This window comes from Mytilus edulis, chromosome 1 (genome assembly GCF_963676685.1).
Source record: "Mytilus edulis chromosome 1, xbMytEdul2.2, whole genome shotgun sequence".
Classification (NCBI taxonomy): domain Eukaryota; kingdom Metazoa; phylum Mollusca; class Bivalvia; order Mytilida; family Mytilidae; genus Mytilus; species Mytilus edulis.
In genome coordinates, this window is record NC_092344.1 from 97,550,306 (window position 1) to 97,572,274 (window position 21,969).

At 31.5% G+C, this 21,969-nt stretch overlaps 2 protein-coding genes across 2 annotated transcripts in view; one reads left to right on the top strand and one right to left on the bottom strand.

Moving 5' to 3' along the window:
- Positions 1-21,969, top strand: part of LOC139496256 (synapsin-like) — a 103,296-nt gene that overhangs the window by 40,369 nt on the left and 40,958 nt on the right. The window contains 1 exon segment of the mRNA XM_071284755.1: positions 3,421-3,510. Within this exon segment, the coding sequence (XP_071140856.1) occupies positions 3,421-3,510 (90 nt within the window).
- On the bottom strand, positions 5,067-16,420 carry LOC139496289 (metalloproteinase inhibitor 3-like). Its single transcript, XM_071284797.1, has 6 exons — positions 16,323-16,420; positions 12,984-13,132; positions 11,286-11,449; positions 9,603-9,708; positions 6,798-6,919; positions 5,067-5,511 (listed from the first exon to the last, which is right to left on the bottom strand). Exons 2-6 carry the CDS (start codon positions 13,102-13,104, stop codon positions 5,302-5,304), a joined length of 723 nt encoding a protein of 240 aa, XP_071140898.1. The 5' UTR covers positions 13,105-13,132; positions 16,323-16,420; the 3' UTR covers positions 5,067-5,301.

The following is a 21,969-nucleotide window of genomic DNA, read 5'->3' on the forward strand; positions in this document are numbered from 1 at the left end:
TCTATAAATGAACTTTGTTTTATAGTTGATAGAAAAATTAAATAAAAAAGTGGGGTCACCGTTCATTTGCGCTCACAATCTGCCTTCGAAAGAAGCATACATTTTTGTAAAGGAGGTTTTTTTCTGTTGAAGTAATAGGAGAAATAAAGGTAATATCGAAAAAAAAGAAAGAAATTTATAACAGAAATCGCTCAAATTTTACAATAATGTAGTTTAAGTACAGCTTATATGGAAATTATATTAAAAAATATAGGTCACCGATGAGTTAAAAAAGATATTTCATTTTTAAAGCCAAAAAATGGAATTTTTCCACCAAAGGGAGATAATTTGGAACTTTTTCAATGATATATACATTTTAAAAGTCATCTGGGGCCAACACGAATTGTTTGTTTTGAATGATTTTTGTACCATATGATAAGTAACAACTACAAAAGGTAACAAATAAAATTTGAAAATGAAAAACAAATGTTTATTTTTTTTCCGAAATTTTTATACCCTCGAGCCTCCTTAAAGCACTCTAACTTCAAATTTCTTGTACTATTGATATGAAATTCACATGAAAGATTTATATCATTCAGTACATATATCAGCAATGTCTTGGACATGTGTGAAAATCAAGGTTTAACAAATATGTTTATCATCAGATAAAAGACCTTTATAAAGTTTACTAGTTTGGTCAGTAACCAGTGCCATTAATTCAAAAACTTTATATGATTTATTAGAAATGAATTTCCATGCAAAAGTATTATGAAACTGTATACCCTGTTAACAACAAGGTTCCCAGTCAATGATAGCCATGTGACTTTCACCTTACTCATTTTATGAATATTTAATGGTCTGGGAAAGTGATATTTTAAATTTAATAGAATACTTTCAAAACATACAGAATAAACAATTAACTATTGGCCTAGTTAGCATTGATTTAACAGGAACTAAAGGAAATCTAATCATGAATTCTGTAGAAACAAATTACTTAATTTAAAAATCTTTGATTTAAGAAGTAAATGTCATTAAACTATCACTGTTCAAATCAACTAGAAAAAGTTTTTTTCTCATATGGCTCCAGATTGTGACAGAGAAGCTAGAAAAAAAAAAACATCCTTTGAATTAAATCTTGAAAGCTTGGTTAAAAAAGAAAAAATATATTCTTGCATCACAGTATACTAAAATAGTGAATTCCAGATTTTCACAAAATAAATAGCTTGGCCACAATTTAAAAAAAATGTCCTTCAAATCCTATGGCCCAAGCAATTTAAAAAAAAGTTGTTTTTTTTTAAATCTTTTCATTAAATTTGATTTCATTGATAAATGTTTGGTACAAAGTTAGTTAAAATCTTTCCAGAAATGACCCAACAATATTTTTGAAAAAATATAATTTTGTTAAAACATCACAAAAAGACAAATACTTATGGCTATGCGCTATAGCCTTGTTTCTTAAGGAAAGGAATGTCCCATGTGATATCATTGTGGCATCACAATTGGCTGATTGATTGTTAATTGCTCAACTTCCAGTGGACAACATATTTGACCATATTTAACACCAGAAGAACCCAAACATTTCACAAAATGTTTGGACAGCCCTCCAAAAACAAATTAAGTGGAAATAGGGCGTATTATTGTATTATGAGTAGTATAGATCAGATTTAACTTTTGCTCTGCTTTACATACCATTGAAATGCCATGTTGCATTTACTTTTTGTATAAGCATTGCAGTTTTCTGTTCTTTTTTCAGCCATTTCTGTGAGTATTTGACTTTTCTTTGGTGCAATGAGTATAGTATTGGATCTTGGATTGCTTTATTATGGCTCATCTATTTGTTACTCACTGGCTTTGGGTATTTGCACATATATTCCTACTATTTCTAAAAGCATAACTCCCCAGTGATTAAAGATAACCCATTTTGTTGAAATTGTACACCTTTTAAAAAATTACATGGACAAAATTCTCCAAGGTCTTAGTCTGTTATCTGTTTTCCGCTTGAAGAGAAGTTTCTTGTATCAGGCTAAACAGCCTCTGATAAGAATAAGTAATATGAAAATCTTGTAAATTTCATTGGCCTTATCTTTTAATTTGTCACAAAAGAAACAATTTTTTTTGTCAATTTTGATTCCATTCTAAAGCGTTCAATAAGCTTGAAAACGTCTGGTGTAACAGTAGCCTGGGTTTCTGACAGGACACAATATTGTAAGAGGGCTTATTTTCAAACTGAAGATAGCAAAAAAAAATCACCAAAGACACACAAAAAATTAACTAAGAAATATCACTAGGACAAAAATTATTTTAACCGTAAGAGAAATCACTCGGTCAAAGATTGTTTATACCGTAAGAAAAATCACTGGGACAAAGATTATTTCAACCGTAAGAAAAATCACTGGGACAAAGATTATTTTAACCTTAAGAGAAATCACTGGGTCAAAGATTGTTATAACCGTAACAAAAATTATTTTTACCATAAATTAAGAAAAATCATTGGGACAAAAATTATAAATACTGTAACAAAAATCACTGGGACAAAGATTATTTTAACCGTAAGAAAAATCACTGGGACAAAGATTATTTTAACCTTAAGAGAAATCACTGGGTCAAAGATTGTTTTAACCATAACAAAAAATACTGGGACAAGGTTTATTTTAACGGTAAGAGAAATCACTGGGACAAAGATAATTTTTACTGTAAGGGAAATCGACTAAACAACTAGTCAGAATTAAATATCTCTTGATATCAATTTTATATATTTGATTTCAATAATTTTAATAAATGAGTCTTCCTATAATTATGATACAACTAACAGTTGATTATATGGAAGATGAAATGATGTGTAAAACAATATTGTTTTTATTAATTTTTGTAGATTGTGATGAATTGAACATCAATGTTTTCTTAAAAAGAAAATTGATAGTTTAGAAAATTGTCATGTTCTTATGGTTACTGAAACCTAATATCCTTTCAACATTGATTTGTTTTGTACATATGGAGGAAATTACATAATAATTGCAAAATGAATTATAAAAAAAAATGGATAAAAAAGAAACATATTTTTATATTCTTTACATTTTTTGTGTCACGGCATTCCAAACTATGCTAGTAAATCTGATCAATATAAGATTAGCATTGTATGTTCCTGTGGCTGTGACAAATTTTGATATATATATATATATATATATAAATAAGAAGATGTGGTATGAGAGACAAATCTCCACCATAATCCAAAGGATGTAGAAAAACTATAGGTCACTGTATGGCCTACAACAATAAGCAAAACCAATACCTTTTTTAGAGAAATGGTCTATCTTTTAAAATTATTCTTGTAATTTTAATAGCCTGTTCATTTTGCATAGTTGCTTTAAATTTTTAAATATTATTGAGGTAAAATTAAAGTCTAGAATTCTGTCGTTACTCACTATTTATGATCTTTTTCAGTTAGCACAACTAGTCAAATTACAGAAGAAATTAGGAAAAGAAAACTTCCCATTAATAGAACAAGCATACTATCCTAACCATCGTGAAATGGTAAGAATAATACACAACATATATATATTGTACCAGCTTGACCACAGCTTGCCATTATTTATGTTCATGTTATCAATAGAGTTTGTTAACATTATACTGACCACTTATGTCAATCACCATACAGAAAGGTTGAAAACTTTCTTTTGGCTATTCAGATTTTGTTCACTTGAATGGTGAGTTAACAGCTCCTTTGTTCTAACAGGGGTGATCTGAGCCGGATCACCCCTACCAGATCACCCCAGTTTGAGTTTCTCTGTTATGCATGCTTTCCTTTGTTCTGTAACATTTTGGGCGGGAATGTCAAATCCACTATAAAACTTATAATTTATCATACAGAAAAGACTATCATCTATCAAAATTGACGTAGAAAAAATCCAGTGTATATACTGGGAAATCAAGACCGTTAGCATATCAAGCCACGACATATACCACTACACCAGGACGACTGGATACGAACTAATAGTAATAACATACTTAAAGGAAGCAATATTTTTTTAGAAGTGGGGCGAGTTGGCTGACCTTTGTTCAATGGGGTTAAAACCTTTTTCGTTAATAAGTGAGTTGTCTGATTTTTCAATTTGATTTTACACTTTTTCAAAAGTGGGGTGAGTCGGTAAACAAGAGTGGGGCTATTTTTTTTATAAAGTGGCGATACAGTATTGGCCGGTCGCCAATTGGGGCGAGTTAACATTGTTTGATATCTACTCATCGTGTTCGGGGGTCATAAAGGGTATACATCATTTAGTAATATATAAAGTATATTAAAATAGTTGTGTGGTGTTCTAAACTAGATTTTATGAATTATAAATGGTTTGTTCGTTTAATCTTAAACAGTTGGGATTTAAAATAGTTATCCCATTCGGACTTAGTGTGTCAGTGTTAGATCACCCTCTGGCCTCCTGCCATCGGAGTGATCTAACACTGACACACCGCGTCCTTGTGGGATAACTATTAAAGAGACACATTTTGAAGTAGATCCACCTATTGACCTAGTGAAGGACTTCCTTATCAAGTCCACCCTGTAACAGTATTTATTTTTGTGGTGTACTAATTAAGTTTTTTTCTCTGACTAAACTAAGTACATGTAGTACCAATTATATGTCAGAGCTTAACCAATTTTCATAAAAAAAGAAAACCCAAATGTTTACTTTATATATTCTGAATGCTAAGGCTTCGTCCCACACCCATGTCAAACCTAGATATAAAAAGTTAAAACGTGAAGTTGTAACTGGTGTGTATATCCAACATTCTCCAATTTCAAAACTGCAGTCGAAATTCAGCGAAGAATAATAACGCTTGTATAAATACAGTTAACTCTCATTTTCTTGACTCCTGATGAGTTGAAATTGGATCAGTCAAAACTGTACAAAGAATGAATAACAGATGGTAACACAAAATTTTATTATGATGACATATAAGTATATCGATCTGAGACCAGAACTTCAATCCCCTATCCATTTTCATTTGGATTTATTTTAGTCTACCAAGCTAAGCAAGAGTTGTGTCCCTTGGTCTGTCAATCTTCTACTTAAAAACAATAAACTGTTAATCTTTTTTAAGGAAGTTTATTTTGTAACACTGCAAACTGACAATCCAAATAATGTTTCTACTGTGGAAAGATTTCAGATGATCATAACTTTAAACTTGTTAGAAGAATAGTGTAACATATTTATGTTTCATTTTTTTTTTTTTTTATCTTAATGGACTTAACAGTGGAGAGGTTACAATGTAATTGAAGAGAAATTAATTATTTAGATCATAAACTACTGGTAGTTAAATGTTGTCTAATTGTCAATTTTTCCTTTTTCTCTTATTCCTGCGAAGCTTTCGATTACTTTTCTTTATGCATGTATTGAAGTCTTGATTTTGCTTCCAATGACAATTGTCTGAATGTGGTCTATGGTCACATATTCCATAATCTCTATAACATCCCCATATTTCATGTCTGAATTCACAATTTTTATGATGATTTCTACAGTTTCTTCCAGTGCAGTGTTTAATCTGTAATACAGGATTTATAAGCAGACATATAAGATAAAAACTGATAAAAACAAATTCTTGCAAGTTTAGGCATCTGTCACACGTAGATATCAACTTTTTTTTAAATGTTCTTAATCAATGTTCAATGCTTTTTAAAAGCAGATTTAAATAAAAAGGGACTAAGTAGTTCACAACCTCAATGTTTTGCTAAGCATTAAAGATTGAATTGATGACCCTATTGGATACAATTATTAACCGGATTTTTGTGACAAAAATGTCGGTTATTGATTTGGGGATGTACGGCGGGCGGCCGGGCGGTCGGGCGGCCGGGCGGTCGGGCGGCAATCAAATGTTGTCCGTGCATTAACTCATGAACCGTTCAACCAAAGCTTTTAAAATTTTAATATGTTATTACTGACAACTATACGAAGGTCAAGTTCAATAATGACGATTTTGACTTTTACCGTTCAGGAGTTATGGTTCTTGAAAGGCGGCAATCAAATGTTGTCCGTGCATTAACTCATGAATCGTTCAACCAAAGCTTTTAAAATTACAATATGTTATTACTGACAACTATACGGAGGTCAAGTTCAATAATGACGATTTTGACTTTTACCGTTCAGGAGTTATGGTTCTTGAAAGATTGAAAAATGGAGTTTCCAGTCGTGTCCGTGCATTTATGCATGAACTGTTCTACCAAAGTTTTCCGAAATTTTAATATGCTGTTACTGATGACAAAATGGAGGTCAAGTTCAATAATGAGGATTTTGACTTTTACCGTTCAGGAGTAATGGATCTTGAAAGATTGAAAAATGGTGTTTCCCGTCGTGTCCGTGCATTTTCTCATGAACCATTCAACCAAAGCTTTTGAAATTTTAATATGTTGTTACTGATGACAAAATAGAGGTCAAGTTCCATAATGTCGATTTTGACTTTTACTGATCAGGAGTTATGGTTCTTGAAAGATCGTAAAATGGCGTTTCCATTTACGTTGTTGCATTTACTCATGAACCATTCAATCTAAGCTTTTCAAATATTATTATTTCAAAATGTTGATACTGATGACAAAATGGAGGTCAAATTTGATATTGATGATTTTCACTTTCACCATTCATCAGTAATGGTTCTTGTGATATTGCCAGAACACAAATAAATGTAAATAAATCCGGTTTGCTGTCGTTGTGACAGCCTCTTGTTTTTATAAATGCTTTGATGGACTGCTTTATACAATGTTATAGAACTGACAACATTATAAATTCCAATTAAGTTTCATCTATCACAGTTATTTTACAACAGAATAAACTTACTTGACAATTACAGTTTTGTCTATATTTTTTATTCAGACCATTCAGGTTCTGTTTTGTTAGACTCTTGAACTCCTGTACCCAACTGCAACCATCTATCCATAACTCTGTGTTGATGACATCACCTATTGGGAAAAATAGATCTGTACAGTTTAGGAATAAAAGTTTGGCATGTAAATACATTTTTAACATACATAGTATTCAAATCAAACTTATAATAATTTTTTTAAGTGCAGACATTTATAATAATAGATGTGCTGTAAACGTCAATGAAACAGTACTGCAACCCCACATATAACTAGAAGATTGCTAGCAGTCAATATATGCTCTTTTACGACAGACAATTGTCAATACAATATGTCAATCTTTAAATCATTTGGGGTCAGGATACCCAGGGAAGACAACTTTGAAAATAAGGTAAGCACCATTAGAAACAATTTTAGAATATATAGCCTTTAAATATAAAAACTTACAAAGAAGTAGTTGGCACCCAAGTTGTGATTGTGAAAAGCCTTCCCTGGACCCCATGTATGCACTAATATGATAGTAATGATGTTATTTATAAATGGTGGGGGAAATTTGAGAAAATTGACATCTTCATATTGATACGCGCAAGTTTATAAAAAATTGTTAAAATTCATATTGCTTGATTTGATTTGATTAACTAGATTGTAGATTTTCCCACATGTACAAATAAATGTATACATACCGGTATTCAAAACGTATTTGCACTATCATCGGTTGCAGTAGGTTGTCTGTCAGATCGAGATGATTTGTAATTCTGAATGTTTGACGAACTATATGTCTCTTTACTAAAGTATTGACACATATATATTTTGTTTTGGCAACAATTTGAAAATTGTATTATTTTGTGTTATGTTCTTTTTAGTTTGTAATTTATTTTTATACGACCGCAAAAATTAAAATTTTTTTGGTCGTACATTGGTATGATGTTGGCGTCGCGTCTTCGTCGTCGTCGTCATCCGAATACTTTTAGTTTTCGCACTATAACTTTAGTAAAAGTGAATAGAAATCTATGAAATTTTAACACAAGGTTTATGACCACAAAAGGAAGGTTGGGGTTGATTTTGGGAGTTTTGGTCCCAATATTTTAGGAATTAGGGGCCAAAAAAGGGCCCAAATAAGCATTTTCTTGGTTTTCGCACTATAACTTTAGTTTAAGTAAATAGAAATCTATCAAATTTTGACACAAGGTTTATGACCACAAAAGGAAGGTTGGGATTTATTTGGGGATGTTTGGTTTCAACAGTTTAGGAATTAGGGGCCAAAAAAGGGCCCAAATAAGCATTATTCTTGGTTTTTGCACAACAACTTTAGTATAAGTAAATAGATTTTGGGAGTTTTGGTCCCATCAGTTTAGGAATAAGGGGCCCAAAGGGTCCGTAATTGAACTTTGTTTGATTTCATCAAAAATTGAATAATTGGGGTTCTTTGATATGCCAAATCTAACTGTGTATGTAGATTCTTAAATTTTGGTCCCGTTTTCAAATTGGTCTACATTTAGGTCCAAAGGGTCCAAAATGAAACTTAGTTTGATTTTAACAAAAATTGAATCCTTGGGTTCTTTGATATGCTGAATATAAAAATGTACTTAGATTTTTGATTATTGGTCCAGTTTTCAAGTTGGTCCAAATCGGGGTCCAAAATTAAACTTTGTTTGATTTCATCAAAAATTGAATAATTGGGGTTCTTTGATATGCCAAATCTAACTTGTGTATGTAGATTCTTAATTTTTGGTCCCGTTTTCAAATTGGTCTACATTAAAGTCCAAAGGGTCCAAAATTAAACTTAGTTTGATTTTATCAAAAAATGAATTCTTGGGCTTTTTTGATATGCTGAATCTAAACATGTACTTAGATTTTCGATTATGGACCCAGTTTTCAAGTTGGTTCAAATCAGCATCCAAAATTATTATATTAAGTATATTGTGCAATAGCAAGAAATTTTCAATTGCACAGTATTGTGCAATAGCAAATATTTTCAATTGCACAGTATTGCACAATAGCAAGAAATATCTAATTGCACAATATTGTGCAATAGCAAGAAATTTTCACTTGGAGTTATCTTTCTTTGTTCAGAATAGTAGTTGAATCAACTTAAATCATTGTTTTATACAATATACAATGTATATTCACTTTTGCTACCAACCAATCTTTACCATTTAGTGATAACAAGCACTTTATTTTACATTTTAATATTTTATGATGTATTTAAATGAGTAGTTAGTGTTGCAAACTCCATTAGAAATTTGAATTGATATCAGTTTTGGAAAAAGGGAAAGGGGGATGTGAAAAAAAAATGGGGGGGGGGGGGGGGGTAAATTTTTCTATTTTTTTTTTTTTTATCTTTTTCTTGTTTTAAAAGTATTTTTCTCATTTCAGATTTAATAAATAAAAAGAAAATTTCTTCAAACATTTTTTTGAGAGGATTAATATTCAACAGCATAGTGAATTGCTCAAAGGCAAAAAAAAAAATTTAAGTTCATTAGACCACATTCATTCTGTGTCAGAAACCTATGCTGTGTCAACTATTTAATTTTAGATTTAGATAAGTTTGAAGAAGAAATCTTTAATTGATTTGTAAAATCTTGACATTTGTTTTGTGTAAAAAACCCATATAATGTCAAAAATTTGATCACAATCCAAATTCAGAGCTGTATCACGCTTGAATGTTTTGTCCATACTTGCCCCAACTGTTCAGGGTTCGACCTCTGCGGTCGTATAAAGCTGCGCCCTGTGGAGCACCTGGTTCTATATACTTTTGTAAAACCACTAGTATTTTAAATACCTGCTAAAATATACACTCTTTTTTTCTTCAGTATAACACCACAACTTTTGTATGAGCCAGGGGTCATAACTTTCTTTATGTTGGCCTGCTTAAACTTTTTACTATTCTGGAAAAACATACAAGTACAAAATGTATACACATGTACAATGTTAGTACCTCAACACTAATATGATACAGTGTTACTTGCATTGCTGGGTTGATGTCTGTATCATTTGTTTCCCCAATCCCGACTGACCACAAAATGTTATTGTCAAAACTAAGTCAAATATTATTTTATTCATTTATTTATTGCTGGTTGGACTGATAATTGTTCCAGCTTTTTGGAAAAAATAATTTTGAAGCTTGCTGGTTGGACTGATAATTGTTCCAGCTTTTTGAAAAAAATAAAATTATTTCTCTACCTACCTACCCACACCTGGCTTGGCAGGGTCGGGATTGGGGAAACAAACAATATATTAATTTAGGCATAGTATCATAAGAGCTTTGGTGTGCAAATTGTATAAAAAGGTCACAAGAGCTATTTTTGGGTCAAAGTCGGCAATCAGACATTGCTATGCATTTATACTTCCTGCACAACCAACCCGACTTAAGGGTGCTCACGGGTATAAATAAAAAAAAAAAATTATTATACGATTTCGCTTTATTTTTCTATAAATGATCTTTATCTTTTACTTAATAGAAAAATACAATAAAAGATTGGGTCACCATTCATTTAGGCTCACAATCTGTCTTCGAAAGAAGCATACATTTTTGTAAAGGTATTTTTTCAGTTGAGCTAAAAGGAGAAAAAGAGGTAGTATCAAAATAAAAAAAGAAATTTATTACAGAAATCACTCAAATTTTATAATAATTTAGTTTAAGTACAGCTTATTTGAAAATTATAATAAAAAATGTAGGTCACCAATGAGTTAAAAAAGATATTTTAATTTTAATGCCAAAAATGGCATTTTTGCACCAAAGGGTGATAATTTGGACCTTTTTCAATGATATAGACATTTTAAAAGTCATCTGTGGCCAACACGAATTGATTTTTTTGAATGATTTTTGTACTATATGATAAAGTAACAACCAATTAAGGTAATAATAAAATTTATAATGAAAAATAAATGTTTAATTTTTTTCTAAAATTTGTATACCCTTGAGTCTCCTTAAATAGTATTTTTACAGATCTCTGTGTAACAAAACAAGTGCCCCTCAGCAAGAGTTATATTTGGGTAAACCCAGATTGAATTTATACTGGGCAAACCTAGTCTCTTTTTATATGTATGATATTATTTTGAGTCAAAGTTGCTACAGTGTCAAAGTTATCCATCTAAAGATTTGACACATATGAAATGCAATATCTGTTCATTTCGTTAATTCTATAACAAGGTGTTGCTAATAAGCCTATCAGGTAAAAAAAATATAGATATGGGATACATACCTCCCTCCTACTAAACTTTGTTTTGCCTGAGGGTTCATCTGATTTTAATAGGCTATTTCAACATGCTGAGTGTATTTTCTTTTTAGTGTGAAGTGTTGCTTGGTGTATTCCATTATTTTTATTTTGTATACCCGTAGTTGGGCAGTAAACCATAATCTAGTATGCTTACAAAACAAACCAAAAGAAGTTTTATAGTATGTTCTGAGTTTCAATTATGTAAGGATTTACTTCATTCCCTAAGTAACATTAATCATCCCTACCTTGTATATCCTCAATATTTTTATTTTGTAGGTTCTGCTTAAGATGATTTTCTTTGGTGTTCTTCTATATAAAACTGTGTCGGGATTATAATTTTTTGAAAGATATTGCTTGTATCCATTTTCTGCCAGGTTTTCTTTGATTGCCTTCACCATTACTTTTATAACTGAAAATGAAACGTGAATTATAATTGGCTGTTCATTGTTTTTATGTCAGTATCAAGAAATACACAGAATATTTTCATATTCAGTGAATTGAATTATGTATGGAAATGAGGGGGAAAAAAAGGATGAACAGAAAAACCTTTCATTTATCAGTTTCTTTTAAGGTTTATGTACCCTTCTGTAGCCATTTTTTTACGAACTTTTCAAACTTCAATTGTATCAAAACTACAGATATAATGAATAATAGAGATAGGCCATTTTGTACGTATTCCAAGGGGAAACTTGATGCAAAGCATTATTTTTTACTGTTTCATTGCATTTAATAGAAAAAGAGGACTTTGTGGCAAATAAATCAAGATTTTTATAGAAAATCCACAGCCTTTATCCTTGTACTCTCATATTTGACAATTTGATGACTGATAGATACAGGATTATTGCATGCAGTGCTAGCATTGATTTCCTTAAAAGAAGTTTATAAATGTAGTTATTGGTTAAGACAAGTATAAATATGGCCAAAATCAAGTACACCTTTTAGGGTGCGCTCGACTTTAGTGACTCAGCACGAGGTGTTTTGGAATTTACAGGTTACTTAGAACTTTTTGTAAAAAATAAACACTAGCACATCATAGAAAATCAAGTGAGTAATTTATGTTTCAAATTTTATTACAAAAATCTCTGTATTAAAGGCTGTGGATTTTCTATAAAAATCTTGATTTATTTGCCACAAAGTCCTCTTTTTCTATCAAATGCAATGAAACAGTAAAAAATAATGCTTTGCATCAAGTTTCCCCTTGGAACAAGTACTAAATGGCCTATCTCTATTATTTATTATATCTTTAGTTTTGATACAATTGAGGTTTGAAAAATTCGTACAAAAATGGCTACAGAAGGGTACATAAACCTTAATGGATTATTTTTAAATCTCAACTCAATTGGTACTCTTTATTTAATTCGTAAATTCTGCTGATTTTACATAACAAGATAGCATATTTGATCCGATAAGCTACCCTTTCTTGTGGCAAACACACTTTTTAAATCTAAAATACTTTATGGATGTAAAATTTTTTTTTTGATTCCATAAAGTGATAGCAATATTAAGGTGAAGGGAATTTGTCAAGAAACTGTTTCATGTTGTATTCTTTGTCCTTTCATCTTACTGTATTGGCAGTTTCAAATATTTTTATTTTCAAAATGTATGTGTTTTCAAACTCTAATTCTAAATGGATAGTTAACGGTTGCCATAAGAGTTGCAATAAGAAATATATTAAAATTTTGCTTGTATATTGATTAAAAGAAAGTTTGACACATGTTAGTAAATGTTTTTTGACATCTACACCCAGATAACATTACTCCTGCAAGGGATATAATCAAACTTACCATAGGGCAGTTTGTAGAAATGCTACTCCTGCAAGGAAGATAATCACACTTACCATAAGGCAGTTTGTAGAAATGCTACTCCTGCAAGGGAGATAATCAAACTTACCATAAGGCAGTTTGTAGAAATGCTACTCCTGCAAGGGAGATAATCACACTTACCATAATTATGTGTACAGAAGGCAGTTTGTGGATGTTTGATTTGACATCTACACCCAGATAATACTATGCCTGCAAGGGAGATAATAATGGTGACCACAATCAGAATTCTTATATACCCCATGGTAGTGTTATCTGGTTCCCTTCTTTTCCTAAAATTGAAATTTGTTGAAAAAATTAGCTGTGCCAGTGGTTGTTAATTATAGGTTTCATAATGAGGGAGAATGAGAGTTCACATATGTCTGTTGCCATGCACAAAATGTACATCGTCTTAACCTTTGAAAGTCATTTATGACCTAACGAATAGCTAATGGAAATTTCTTAATATTGTCTTGTGATGCTGGATAAGCGAATCTAATTCACATAGATTTTCATATCACTTTTTCGTATCACACTCCATGCAGTGTGATATGAGAACTATCTATTCATGCAAGAAATAAATGATATGTCACAACCATAAGATAATTTATTTTATCATATGTTTAGTAGTAAATACAGTAGTTTTGCATATGTGATAAATAGCCTGCTGTTTAATCGATATCGCGCAACTTTGATGCGCACCCTTTATCGCATACCCTTTATCACACCCCTACCCTTTATCGCATACCCTTTATCACACCCCTACCCTTTATCACACCCCTACTTTTTTTTTTTTTTTTTTTTACATAAAGTCAGTTTTGGGTTTTTTTTGCTTAAGAAAAATTTTCCTCAAAATAGGTAAATTATTTGAATGACGTCATTGTTTGGTATGTGACGTCACGAACGTCGAGTTTTCATATTGTATGTGACGTCACGAACGTCAAGTTTTCATATTTTTTGGCACACTAAATGCAACTATGAAAAATACAAAACACACAAATTAATACAATAATAAACAAAATATTTTTAAAACAACAGCACGCAAATTGTAAGGTAACCCAGGTGCTTCGGATAAGTAATTGAGCAGTTCTTTTAAGGCCTTTGAAACAAGACAAAAGTAGAACTGAAGGTAGCCCAGTGCTATGGATCAGAAAACAGTTCATATAATATAATACTCTTCTGTTGAAATATATGATAAAGTGTATAATACATGGCAAAATCCGTATCACATGCCGTATCACCCTCGACCAATATCATCCCTCGGGCCTAAAGGCCCTTGGGCTGATATTGATGTCTCGGGATGATACGACATATGATACGGATTTTGCCATGTATTATTCTCTATATACCATCATACACCCACTCCTAAAAATGGGGTTCAATTGCAATTACTTTGTCTATCCATCCCTATCCATCCATAAGAAAAAAAAATCACAATTTTATCCTGTTATGTCATACTATTCCCAATAATTATAATATAGCCATTTATAATAGACTACAGTCTTGGTAGTTAAGACTTTTGTCTCTTACTAGATAGTTATTGATGTAGTTTTAATTCAAAAGGAAATAAAAGTTAATTCCCTAAAGTGCTGTCAATTATATTGATTTTGATTTTTTTCAGTAGCTTAATTTTTATCTACCAAGGAAAAATTAATTGAAACCCTCCATATACATATCACCAGTCATCAGACTTCAAGATATTCAGTTCCTGAAGAATTTCTCTTGTGTCAGTTCTGAGTTTACTAAAAGTCCAGTCCCAAAATTAAGGAAATGAACAAAATGCTAAAAATATATAAATTTCGTTAAAAATTAATCTTTTTGTCTTTTAATATGACACAGATGTCCAACTTATTTTGTCACGCCTGCCGATATTGATCTTATTTTTAGGTTTACGAGTGTTTAATGATGACTTGCAGATGTCCATACTATTTTTTATTTCCCTGTTGATATTGATCTAATTTTAGGGTTTACTAGTGTATAAGGAGAGGTACAGATCAACTTTGCATTTCTTCTTTTGATTGATTTTCCTGTAAAATAAGTTTGAATTTGATTTTTGGAGACTTTGGTTGACTGATGCAACATATACACCCAAAACAATCAGGGATCTTACTAATGTGCATAGAAATAAGCCCTCATGTTTTTAATGTTTTAAATTATAAGAACTGTTATTTACACAAATTGGTCAATGCCTTTAAAATGAGAATGTTATTTTTCCTTTTACCTAATTCTGATAAGAATGAAATGATTTTATGAAAATATTTTCTTTACATGTTACTTGCTATTTATCAACATGCATGTCAAACAAATATATATCCAGTTTCATATTATAAGTCTTTTTCAAACCAACAAAAAACACAAAACCATTATTACAAATACTATTAATCTTGATACTGACTTTACTAATTCTTGAAGTATTGAGTTCATCATTTTTTTTCCTTTCCTGGAAATATTCCAGCTTTTTATTACATGTGGAAAATTTGCAATTAATTCAGTTGTGAGATATAACTTACAATCATATTTCAGAAAGGGGGAAGGGGGATTTAACATTTTTATTTGCTTGTCTGAAGTCAGATACAGTACACAGTTTCTTTAGATTAAATATCACAATGTTTTTGTCCTTGAGGGCATTTGGTACTGGAGGCAGATCTACATGAGCATTTGTCTGATTTTTCACTTCTGGCTGTAACTTAAGCTTTACAGCTTGACATATGGTAATAACACTTGTCTTTTGTGGAATATTAAAATAAGAAGATATAGTATGATAAAGATTGACAATGAGAAAACTCTGGACCAAAGAAAAAAATCAAAGTGAGAACTAACAACCAGTTACCTGATGTGTGTACAAAACAATAAACCAAAAAGGAAAACAATGTACAGAATCTGATGGTGTTAAACATGTAAGCATGCTCCAAACCCTCCCCTCAGTGCTTTTATTGGTGCTGTTAAACAACAAGCACATATTGTACAAAACAATTAACGAAAAACAAATATGCCAAACAGCAAACAAAAACCACATTTTGACACTCAAGATATTTCTTTTAATTTTTTTGTGTTGTTGGATGACTGTCTCATTGGTGAATACTGTAATCTCGGAAATTATTGCGTGCATTTATTTTAGCGATTTTGTCATTTTAGATCATAATGCAATTTGAATTTTTACAAAATTGAGAAAAATCCTGTTTAATTCATATAAAAAATTTAAAACTCAATCATGTTGCATTTTTCGCAATAATAAAAACCGCAACAATTCATGAATTTATACAGAACCAACAACCCTCTTTATCTTACAATTAGGATTTTAATTGGTTAAAGATGTAAATATATGATTTTATTCTAGTATTTTTAAAGTCTCAAATGGGGATTTTATATTCAAGAATATATTTTGAAAACAGCAGAGAGAAGATAATATGCAAAAAATGAATTAAAAAGAATTACAGGAGACATCAGTGAAGGACATAAATGTAAATTTTAAAAACAACGTACCTTTAATTCCATTGACCAACTATCACTGAAGAAATTATAAATCCTATTCCCTATAAATCATTTCGATAATCTGTAATGACATCGTATGGCAGAGGTTTTTACGTCAATATTTAAAATCTTGTTACGACAATGAAAAAATGACAATAGATGAATTATTAGTATGGATAAACTTTAAAGAGAAACTCCTCAACCTATTGTTATAAAAGATATATTTTAGGATGAATACAAATATAGATGAAACTTCTTAGGTGGCTTCTGTAAAGTTCAAATATTTATAGCAGATATAAAAAAAAATAAAAAAAATAGAGAATGTAATCAGTATTGAAACAGCAATCTGAAATTTCGAAAATTTAACCAAAAGTAGATTTGTAGAGGCCATAATACAATGTTAATCAAACATATGCATTAGAAGACAACCATTCAGTCTTCACAAACACCATCATATTATTTACCAACCATACATTTTTGGAGAACCCCATACAACCTTCACTAAACATAGACATCTTCAAGCCACCATCATAATCTTAAACAAAACCTTTATTTCTCGAGGCTACCAAACAATCTTAACAAACATTGACATCTTGAGGCCACCATACAATCTTAAACGAACCTTGACATCTTGAGGCCACCAAACATAGGTATCTAGAGACCAACATACATCAATTTTTCACCAAACACAGACATCTTGAAGCCAGCATGCAATCTTCACCAAACATAAGCATCTAGAGACCAACATGCATCAATTTTTTGCCAAACACAAAAATCTTGAGGCCACCATACAATTTTCACCAAACATTGAAATCTTGAGGCCACCATACATTTTTTACCAAACATTGGCATTGAAAGGCAAACATACAATTTTTATTAAACATAGATATCTAGATGTTCATTATGAAGTTTAATGCTTTTCTCTTGGATCGGTTCCACATGATAGGTTATCAGGCTTGATATTGAGTCTGTTCCCCCATAACATATTTGCTGATAGTCCTCTACCAATGAAGACTACCTACAATGATATTGTCATGAATGATAGTCCTCTATCAATGAAGACTACCTACAATGATATTGTCATGAACGATAGTCCTCTATCAATGAAGACTACCTACAATGATATTGTCATGAACGATAGTCCTCTATCAATGAAGACTACCTACAATGATATTGTCATGAACGATAGTCCTCTATCAATGTACAATACCTACAATGATATTGTCATGAACGATAGTCCTCTATCAATGAAGACTACCTACAATGATATTGTCATGAACGATAGTCCTCTATCAATGAAGACTACCTACAATGATATTGTCATGAACGATAGTCCTCTATCAATGAAGACTACCTACAATGATATTGTCCTGAACGATAGTCCTCTATCAATGAAGACTACCTACAATGATATTGTCCTGAACGATAGTCCTCTATCAATGAAGACTACCTACAATGATATTGTCATGAACGATAGTCCTCTACCAATGAAGACTACCTACAATGATATTGTCATGACCGATAGTCCTCTACCAATGAAGACTACCTACAATGATATTGTCATGAACGATAGTCCTCTATCAATGAAGACTACCTACAATGATATTGTCATGAACGATAGTCCTCTATCAATGAAGACTACCTACAATGATATTGTCATGAACGCTGTTAGTAAACACAAACAATCAATCATTAAACAAATCACTTAAAATAAATTGTATGAACTAATTTGATAGACCAGTATTATTAAATCTTTAAAACTTGTCAACAAGACAAATTACTTCAATCAGAATTCATATAAATTGGTATGCATTAAGAAAACTCAGACAAATCTTATGTTTCTATAGTACAATAAAAACCAAACAGCCATTTGGTTGGTAGACAATTAAGATGCTGAAAGGATCCGAATTCTCATTCCTATGTGATTTCTGATATCTGTATAAATGTCAAATAAGTGTTGGTAATTTGACTTTGTCCTTTAACTTTGTCTTGGTATAAAGGTTAAGTGACATAATTCTAATTCTTCATCATTTTTAACCGGATTTTTGTGACAAAAATGTCGGTTATTGATTTGGGGATGTACGGCGGGCGGGCGGGCGGGCGGGCGGCAATCAAATGTTGTCTGTGCATTAACTCATGAACCGTTCAACCAAAGCTTTTAAAATTTTAATATGTTGTTACTGACAACTAAATGAAGGTCAAGTTCAATAATGGCGATTTTGACTTTTACCGTTCAGGAGTTATGGTTCTTGAAAGATTGAAAAATGGAGTTTCCAGTCGTGTCCGTGTATTAACACATGAACTGTTCTACCAAAGCTTCCCAAATTTTAATATGTTGTTACTGATGACTAAATGGAGGTCAAGTTCAATAATGACGATTTTGACTTTTACCGTTCAGGAGTTATGGTTCTTGAAAGATTGAAAAATGGTGTTTCCAGTCGTGTCCGTGCATTTTTTCATGAACCATTCAACCAAAGCTTTTGAAATTTTTATATGTTGTTACTGATGACAAAATAGAGGTCAAGTTTAATAATGACGATTTTGACTATTACCGTTCAGGAGTTATGGTTCTTGAAAGATCATAAAATGGCGTTTCCATTCACTTTATTGCATTTACTCATGAACCATTCAGTCTAAGCTTTTCAAATTTTAATACGTTGATACTGATGACAAAATGGAAGTCAAATTTGATATTGACGATTTTCACTTTCACCATTCATCAATAATGGTTCTTGTGATATTGCCAGGACACAAATAAATGTTAATAAATCCGGTTTGCTGTCGTTGTGACAGCCTCTTGTTCCTCATTCTTTTGTTAAATAAGTGTTGATAATTTCTCTTTGTCCTTGAACCATTGGTCCCTCATCTTTTGTCAAATTAGTGTTGATAATTTCTCTTTGTCCTTGAACCATTGGTCCCTCATCTTTTGCCAAATAAGTGTTGATAATTTCTCTTTGTTCTTGAACTATTGGTCCCTCATCTTTTGTCAAACAAGTGTTGATAATTTCTCTTTGTCCTTGAACCACTGGTCCCTGATCTTTTGTTAAATAAGTGTTGATAATTTCTCTTTGTCCTTGAACCATTGGTCCCTCATCTTTTGTCAAATAAGTGTTGATAATTTCTCTTTGTCCTTGAACCATTGGTCCCTCAGAACAGTTTGGCTATAATATGGAGGTAAAAAATAGGAAATAAACATTTGGATGAGGAGGGTCAGAAAATAAGTCTCAACATTTATTTCCAAAAATCCTAGTCTTTTACATTGATGCTTAAGAGTTTCTTCAGGTGCTAAGAGCTGTACACTTTCCTGACAGACTGTTTGTGTATAATTGTATAAAGATTAAGCCATAAAATTCAAGACTCTTTCTTTTTTTAAAAGGTAGATGTTTGCCCGATAAGTTTATGAATCTGGTCATTAACTTATACCTCACGCAACAAAGTTGCAGAGGGTATAATGTTTTGACCTGTCCGTTCCCTCAGTTCGTCAGTTATGCCCCTTTGAACTTATTTGCCTCGATATACTACTTTAACAGTTTGTCATCTTCACTCCTCTGAAACCACAAAACAGAATTTCATGAAACTTTTTTTAGATAATAAGGACATACTAAGTAGATGTGCATATCATCAGGAAATTATGATTAATTTTTTTTCTAGGAGTTAGCCCCTTTGAACATATTTGCCTTAATATTCTACTGCAACAGTGTGTCATTGCAACTCCTCTGAAACATGAAATATTATGAAGGTGTAGGTTTAAACAGTGACATATTTAAAAGTTGTGATCAACTTGCAACATGGTTGAAGCAGACTAGGATTGAAAAAATTATTATGGGACAAGTTGGTTTATATATAAACATAAAATCCTTTTTAATGTATTTATATTCCTTCATAATCAAAATATTTATATACCTTTATTTAAACTAGATTTAACAAGTAGTACTTATAAAATCAATATTTGGGCTGTTTTCTGTGCAGGATGTTGCAGACGGAACAAATAAAGACAAAGTATAACGTCATCAGTGTTATTATGGCATCAGTCATGTGACTATAGACCAATATCAACAAACATTTAATCATTTTTGTCTAGGAGAGAAAATTACAATAATGTTTCATCTTCTTCAGAGATTTTCACCAATGATATGACATAAAATGTTTGGAAAGTCTGTTTGTTAGCTAGAAAAAGGACATTAGGAATGAAAAAGTACTTTATTAATACATTCAATGAAAGATTGTGCACTATTACTCACTATTACTCATATTTATTCTGGCACTTGAATAATATTGTATTCATAAACAGTTCTTTGTCATCATCATATCTGACTTAAGTCAACAAATTTGTTATACTTAGACAAATTACTTCCATTTTAAACCATACTTCCAAAGGAAAATATTGCTTATTAGTTAGGTGATGTACAACAGGCAGCTGCCAAACTGTGTCTTTGTAATGATTTGAAAACGCTTTGTATTTGTATTAGCCTTTATCTTTGTTGATTTGTAGACCTTTTAGTAGTGTAAAGTGAATGCTGTCTGTACAATAACTCGAAAACCCGCTTTGATGAAATCTTTTCAAATTTAGATGTTGTTTCCTGCAACTAAATGAAGGTCAAGTTCAATATTTACAATTTTAGCTTTTATTGTTGATGAGTTATATACATTTAAAAGTAGTGTGATAAAATTGAGAATGAAAATGGGGAATGTGCCAAAGAGACAACAACCCGACCATAGAGCAGACAACAGCAGAAGGTCACCAACAGGTCTTTAATGCAACGAGAAATTCTCGCACCTGGAGGCGTCCTTCAGCTGGCCCCTAAACAAATATATACTAGTTCAGTGATAATGAACGCCATACTAAACTCCAAATTGTACACAAGAAACTAAAAGTTAAAATAATACAAGACTAAAAAAGGCCAGAGGCTCCTGACTTGGGACAGGCACAAAAATGCGGCAGGGTTAAACATGTTTGTGAGATCTCAACCCTCCCTATACCTCTAGCCAATGCAGAAAAGTAAACGTATAACAATACGCACATTAAAATTCAGTTCAAGTGAAGTCCGAGTCTGATGTCACAAGATTTAACCAAAGAAAATAAACAAAATGACAATAATACATAAATAACATCAGACTACTATCAGGTACTTAGTTGGTTGTCAATGCAAGAACAATGCAATAACTTGAAAAGGATTTATAATGAAAAGGTCAAAATTGATTTTGGTCTTTATCATTTCTGAACCTTACAAAAGTTCATTTATTTTTTTTACTTGATCCTATCCTGTTAGGGATACAGATTGGCAAATATCATTTTCATGCAGGAAATCTGATTTGCTGTCAATCTGACAACATCTTGTTTCTTCTCTGAATTAAAGACTACTCAAATGTCTTTTAACGGAAATCAAATAAATAAAAAGACCTTTGAATTTGTTCACTTTCCTGTAAATTTCCTATGTAACAATGCTTATGTTATAAAATCACAACTGGTGTAACTCAAAAATTCATAAAAAAAAACCCACAAGATTGATGTATAAAGGTGAATGTAGATTAAACTTATACCCAATGAAACAGAAACCCACTGACACAAAATGCAATATAATTTAGTCTTTAAATTGGCAGGAGAATTGTTATATTAGTATGACAAACTGGAAAGTTTTCAAAATTGAAGAAACAATTA